General features: G+C 35.1%; 1 protein-coding gene across 1 annotated transcript; it reads left to right on the top strand.

Annotated features, from left to right (window-relative positions):
* The first annotated feature begins 1,731 nt into the window (after positions 1-1,731).
* On the top strand, positions 1,732-4,763 carry LOC108834312 (glycine-rich domain-containing protein 2-like). Its single transcript, XM_018607654.2, has 5 exons — positions 1,732-1,935; positions 2,030-2,150; positions 2,437-2,688; positions 2,765-4,027; positions 4,103-4,763. Exons 1-5 carry the CDS (start codon positions 1,772-1,774, stop codon positions 4,574-4,576), a joined length of 2,274 nt encoding a protein of 757 aa, XP_018463156.2. The 5' UTR covers positions 1,732-1,771; the 3' UTR covers positions 4,577-4,763.
* Positions 4,764-7,438: the final 2,675 nt, after the last annotated feature.

The following is a 7,438-nucleotide window of genomic DNA, read 5'->3' as shown; positions in this document are numbered from 1 at the left end:
TTTTGGCAGTTCCAGATGTTTACTCACCCATTCCCAACCGGAGATTAACCCTAATTCGGTGTCTCTGCCTCCGCAACCGGTTCAATCCTTCGATGGATATTCCATCTTCTTTAATTCTGTCTGTTATCAAGTTTGTCTTTTGTTGTTTGAACAATAGATTGTTTTATGTTTGACACATTGATTGTTTTAATTCTCAGATAGAGGAGGTGTGCTGTTTTATTTTACTTAACTGAATCTTTTCTTCTTTTAGAATATGTAAAAAAGACGACTGTTTCAGTCATTCTTTTGACTTGAGATTCCTTATTAAGCTTCCTTTTTAGTGGAGTGTCTACTTTGAGGTAACAAAATCATTCGATGCTAGAACCGTTTGGCCTCAATGCACCAGTATTGGAAACAAACCTCTTAGGTTTGAGTCTTTTTAGCTTTCTTTTCACACTAGTTTTGTGTTTCTTTTTCATTATGGTTACTAACTTTTCTGCTTGCTTTGATCTGTGTTGCTTCCTCAGATTTTTCTGTGTTGCGTTATTTATTTATGAGATTTCATATGCAATCAAATTCTGGATCAAGTGTGTACGATTCGTTCGTTGCTTCCTGATTTATTCTTGAATCTCGCTGTAAGTTTCTTTCCATGTTATCCTTTTGTTGGTTCTAAGTTCCTTAGGTACTCTTGCTATCACTTCCAGAGGTTTTGTTGAGGAAGACTTTGCCAAAGCTGTGAAGTTGGCTCTCAAACTCAAATCTGAAGCTCAGGGTTGATTCATTTGTCTGATAAATGATTCTATGGTTTTCATATGCTACAACTCGTTTGTTGTGTTTTAAAAAAGTAGGAACCAAGATGAAAGATTTTGTGTTAGCAATGGAATCTTCTTCAACCATTCAATCAGAGATTGCCAAGCTGCGTCATCAAGTATAAGAATTCCGCTATGCAGTTCAACTAATTAAATGTCTTTATCCTTTAAGTCTTTTATCATACCTTGAACTTAGATGATGATGATGGTACATATTTATGATATTCAAATATATATAGCCGGCATCAATGATCAGTTATTGGAGGTGGTCAGCTACTCTTTTCCTGAACTACGATCTAGATTGAAGGACTATATATGTTAGTGGATGAGGAAGAATTGAGGATAGATTATATAATTGAATTATTTGTGGATTTCTGAGTTATTTTCCACTAGAATTTTAATTTCTTAAAATGCAAAAGATAAGTTCAAAAAAAAAAAAACTCAACCTTGGTCATGTTGTAGGCATTGTGTTTTTTTTATTGAATTACTTGTGGAACTCTTAAACTGAAAAAAGGCCACATTGTCCAGCAAAACTATGAACATGCTTTTTGTTCCTCCAAGGTCATTTGATGTGATCATGTCACGTTATTTCCAACTTTGAGAATTCTTTTTCTTAATTTTGATAATCAATAATTTATTTAAATTGATAAATGTAAAACCTAAGTAAAATTTTAATCGTAACTTCTGTGTAGAATGAATCAATGCCTAAAGTTAAAATAACTTCTTAAAACAAACATGGAAATGTTTACAAAAATAAAATAAAAAACGCTGCAAGCAACTTTGATATATAATAACGTATTAAATGTTGAAAATTAATTACAGAAGAAATCTGCTAATAATATTCGTAAGATTATTATAAAAAAAAACCCCAAAATTATAAGACGGACAGTGACTTGGTTAACAAGAAACCGCTATAAATAACGGCTTTTGAAGACTTCTCTTGTCAAACTCGACTCGAGTCTGCACGTGAGAGTTTGAAAGATATGGACAAGGAAATGGATCAAGAACTGGAGTGGCTCGAAGCTCAGAAGATAGAGATAAGCGTTGACCTCTTTTCTGCAGCCAAACAACAGCTTCAGTTCCTCGGAGCGGTTGACCGGAACCGGTGGCTCTACGACGGCCCTGCACTTGAAAGAGCCATCTACAGGTAACACAGCTAGGTTCTACTTATGATGAATCTAAATAAGTTATGGTTCTTGTTTCAAAACTTGACTAGTGTGGTGATTTTTGTTCTTGTTCAGATACAATGCTTACTGGCTTCCTTTGCTCGCTAACTACACTGAGTCTTCATCGACCTGCCAAGGACCATTAGTCCCTCCTCTTGACTGTGAATGGGTTTGGCATTGCCACAGGCTTAATCCGGTAACTCTTGATATTGATGATCTCAATTCTTGATATATCTACATCCTTATCCGGAAATCTTTAAAAACACGTCAAGATTCTAAACAAAGCAACACTACAGCTTTGTTAATGAAATTTGAAGTTTTGAACTAAATTCTGAAAATCCCTACTGTTAGAGTAAGAATGTTTTTTTTTCAAAATTTCTACACATTATCCCAATTCAAAACACTCTGTTTTCAATAAAATAGCACTATACTCCAGGAGCAGCAGGTCGTTACATATAACCTATGTTCGTTAACCATTTCAGGTGAGGTACAAGACTGATTGTGAGGAACTCTATGGGAGACTCCTTGACAATTCTGGCGTTTTATCTTCCGTAAATGGAAGCTGCAATTTACAAACTGAGAATCTATGGAAGAGATTGTACCCTATGGAGCCTTATGACCTTGACTTGAATAAGGCAGTCTCAAAGCCAGAGGATACCTCAGTTCTAGAGAAACGCACCACCACTTATGATCTTGTTTCAGCTGTCAAGAGGCAATGTCCATTTTACTACCAGGTAAAAAAAAAAAATGTAATGGTCGCTTTTCTTGCAAAGCAAGGTTCTCTAATAGTTTGTATATCTTCTCTTACAGGTTTCAAGAGCTCATGTAGACAATGAAGTCTTCCTACAAGAAGCTGTGGCTAGATACAAAGCGTTTCTTTACTTGATCAAGAGAAACAGAGAAAACTCCATTAAGCTTTTCTGTGTTCCGACTTACGACATAGATCTTATCTGGCACACACACCAGCTCCACGCTGTCTCTTACTGCAAGGACTTGACCAAGATGATTGGTAATGTCTTGGAGCATGATGATACAGACTCTGACCGTAGCAAAGGTAAGAAGCTTGACACTGGTTTCTCTGGAACTACTTCTCAGTGGGAGGAAACATTTGGTCGAAGGTATTGGAAAGCCGGTGCTATGAACCGAGGTGACACCCCAAAGCCAGTCACAACTTCTCCTTCTCCTTATGTTTTCTTGGGAAAGAAGTTACCTGCGAAAGAGGATGCAATCAAGTTTCCAGAGGTGAAAGTCATTGAGGTTGTCTTGGAGATTGTTGGGGTCAAGAACTTACCAGACACTCATAAAGGAAATGTATTTATTGTGTTCAGCAAAACACAACCTGATTCTCTGTTTAACACTGAGCGTAACCTAACGGCTTGTGGTGAAAAGCAAGTTGCTATGTTCAAGTGTGAACCTACAGGAGAGCTTAGTTTCCAACTAATGTCTTCTAAATCTAAAACCTTATTAGGTTCTGCTTCTTTGTCGCTTTCTGAGTTTCTGTGTCCAGTTACTAGACTCTCTGTTGAGAAGTGGCTGGAGTTAACAACACCAGTTCAAAGGGGAAAGGCCATCTCTCTACGAGTTGCTGTCTCCTTCACTCCACCAACTCGTAGCCCCACAGTTCTACATTTGGTTCAAGCAAGACCATCACTGAAAGACTCTTGTTTCTTTCCTATGCTTGGAAACGTTTCTAAGAGTTTTACACGAGTTGTTGATGAGACAGAAACAGAGTTGATCAGTCTCCATATGAGGAACCACAACAACGCAAGACAGGTGATCGGTGTGAAAGAGAGTGGTCAAACTCTTGTTCTAGCAACTTATGATGGGTGTGTCTGGTCTTTGCTTGAAGCAAAATGGTCACTTAAGCAAACAAGCAGTCTTGATGGTCCTGTCTTTGAGATTTTTGGTGTGAGAATGGTGAAAGTTTATTATGGAAGGAAGCTGGAGTATGAGACAAAACGTTGCGCAAAGCTAAGAAGTGAGCAAGATTTAATGACAGCTGTCGAATTCTCAAAGCAGTATCCTTATGGTAAAGCTGTGGGGTTGCTAGACTTGAAGTTTGCTTCTTTTGAGGTAACGTTTAGCAACTTTGAAACTCAAAACGCACCGTTTTTGTTTACTTATTACTTTGTTTGGATATGCATGCAGGCTAATGAGAAATGGTTGGTTTTGCCTGGATTAGTATCTGCTTTCATACTCAGCGATCTTCTTAAGAAGGAAGGTTTTTGTGGAGCTGCAAAAGACATAGTCAAAGGTAATGGGATAACTGTGAAGCTAGAAGAAGAAACAATGATGCATGTGAACATCAATGGCGGTGCTAGGTGCTTGTCCAAGGAGCTTAACAGTGGGAACATGGTGGAAGAAGAAGGTGGTCATTGTGGTGGTTGTGGTGGATGTGGAGGATGTGGCGGTGGCAGTGGGTGCGGAGGAGGTGGTGGAAGATGTGGTAATATGATGACCAATGAAAATGTTACCACAGGTGGCGGCTCCTGCACTGGCGGTTCCACTGGATGCGGTGGGTGCGGTGGAGCCGGTGGAGGATGTGGTAATATGATGACCAATGAAAATGTTCCATCATTAGTAGCAGCAGCGGAAGCTCCCATCGACGCAGTTGCAGCTTGATTATTATTTAAAGAAAGAAAAGCGATATTAAGTTTTATCTATGTGATGTTAACAAATGGACTAACAGTATAATAAAACTAATGAGATGTGTTGTTATGTGTTTTCTTTTCTTTTAAACATTTGTAAGCTGTAATAAAATATATAGTTAAACGTTTTCTAACAATGCATATATATATTGTTCTTCAGATATAGAGATTTTCTTTTCTTTTAAACATAGAATGATCATAGCAAAACTCGTCAAGCAAGCAGCAGCAATGAACCTGAACCAAAATTGCCTGAATAAACTCGTCTCAGGTGAACCTAGTTTGCGTTAGAGTTTAGTGAGGCATTATTTTAAAATAGTTTTTGGATAACAGTGAACATTTTCAGCATAAGTGAAGAGTATTTTGGAATTGGAAAATATAGCCAATAGATGAAAAGTTTTCTTAATAGTAAAATTTGGAATTGGAAAATTAATTCAACATTCAGCTTTTTCATGTGAGTGTGATACAACTGGTGAAATCTCCTTTACAGTATAATATTTCTTAAATTTATGTATTATGATAATCTCTCACTTTTGTCTGTTTGCATTTTATTTTTTTTGTAACAATTTGTTGGCATTCAAATAACTTACTTTACATATAAAAACTGTTCACATTAAAAGAAAATATCGTTTCCTACAAATACACAAGACAATAACTAAGAATATGAAGTCAATTGATCTCCTAAAAATACCAAAATTTGAATCCATTAGCAGCACATCAAGATCAAAAGAAAAGAACATGATAATTCTGATATGAGCCCAGTCAGATAAATTACACTCAATTATGAATGTGAGGTATTAAGAAAGAGTTGTTGATGGTTTATGGTTAGTGGTAAAATAACGGACCACATAACATTAATCTTTCTTTTGTCAACTTGGATTTAAACATAATCGGTCCAACCCACCATATGCTTTGTCTCCCGAGACCTTTTCTGAACCCTTAAGCTATGTTTATAGTAAATTAGTAGTATTTAGTTATACAAATACAAAAGAGGCTCCATGTATTCATCATTACTCATTACAAATCATTCTCTTGACTTGAGCATACCGACAGAAACTAATATTATATAGCATAACTTTAGTTCGTATAACATATACATTATTGTTGTTAAGTGTCGAAACTATATTCAGGGTCAACATATGGTGGTTATGATGTTCACCAAATCTTGAATTTAATTATTGATTGTGAGAATATGGAGAAAACATATAAAATTTGAAGTTTGGTTAATAGCAGAGGATTCAACTTGCAAAGCTATAAATGGTTTGGTCTATAGCGATTTACAGTTTAACCGAGGTATGAGAATTATTAAGACGTGCTTGGTAGCGTTTTATGAGATTAGTTTAAATTTTAACTTTATGTACTTTACAGGCTATTAACATATACAAATTAAACTCAAATATACGAGGAAATTATTATTAAGAAAGAAAAACATTATATAAACAAATATAAAATGTCCAAGTAAACTGAGGCAAACATGCCCCCTTGTGGCCTCTTTGCTTGCGTTACATGTGTAGTGTTTAATTACGCGTAACCCTACATTATAATATATAAATTATGCATTGGGATAGGACATGTAAATTAATTATTATTTTCTGTATAAAGTATAAGATTTTGATTGATCCTAGCTAGTAGTAAGACTCACGAAATGTAAGTCTCTTTTGTAAAAATCAAAAGGTCGATGATTATTTTGGTCAAATCTATTAATTAAATACGTAATGAGAAGGATGATTTTAATAATCTCACGCGACTCAATCTTATGATCTCTATTCTCTACATAATGGTGCACAAAAACTTATTGAAGTTTTGGTCAATGGAAAAAAATGATAGGATAAAATGTTTCTAATAAGCTTATATACACACATGATATATAACAAAAAAAATCAATAACACGTAGATACATACAAAATTTATAGGAACATTCATTCTTTATTTTTTTGTTTATGCATATATAAAGATACAAACATAGGGTTGGCAAAGGAAAAAAAAAATATATATATATATACACAAACATAGGATGCAAAGGTATGATATGTAGTTGAATGCCCTTCTCCCTTCCCCCCTTATCCTTGATGTTGTGAAGTCGATTGATAGGATAGATTCTTGATTGCGGAAGAAATTTGATTTTCAGCTACTCTGATTAGAAGACTAACTAGGACAATTGTACAGTCTCCTAGATTCAGGAGGTACCGGCAATGCGGATAACTCTTTTCACAAGTTAGGTCTCTTCCGGTTAAATGGGATTGATTTCGTATATAACTAGTCCGTTATGTGGATCATGCCGGTTAGATTTGTTACATCGATGAAAAATATTATAAAGCCGATAATTCTACTACCATATAAAAATATACGTCTAACTGCATCATTCTAAACCGTTTTATGAAATTCATGTTCCGTACCAGGCTAAAGATTTTTTGTAACTTTTTTCCACAATTTGTATAATTTGCATTTTTAAAAATTTACTCAAAGAACTCGAGTCAATACGCTACTTTAGACCTGGCCTTCAGAACTTTTTACGAATAATCATTAATAAATCTTTAGTCAAACTGTTGGATCAAATAAGCTTTCACAACAATATTAACACTTGATAATATAATATAATTAAAAAGATATGATATGGAAATGAAACCCATTAACTTATTTGTTTCAACTCCTGTAAGATTTAATTTTGGATCTGCACCTGCATACGCTTGGTCATAGTGAAACATAACATGGCTTACTTTTTTTTTTGCTAAATAACATAGCTTACTTTAACATACAGAAAACACACATAGCTTAAAACGACATATTTATAGTCAAACTCTTTTGTAACGATTTAAGAAGAGTTGAGTAATGTTTTGAT

This window comes from Raphanus sativus, chromosome 7 (genome assembly GCF_000801105.2).
Source record: "Raphanus sativus cultivar WK10039 chromosome 7, ASM80110v3, whole genome shotgun sequence".
Classification (NCBI taxonomy): domain Eukaryota; kingdom Viridiplantae; phylum Streptophyta; class Magnoliopsida; order Brassicales; family Brassicaceae; genus Raphanus; species Raphanus sativus.
The sequence above is the reverse complement of the archived record's forward strand: the minus strand, read 5'-3'. Positions and strand labels throughout refer to the sequence as shown.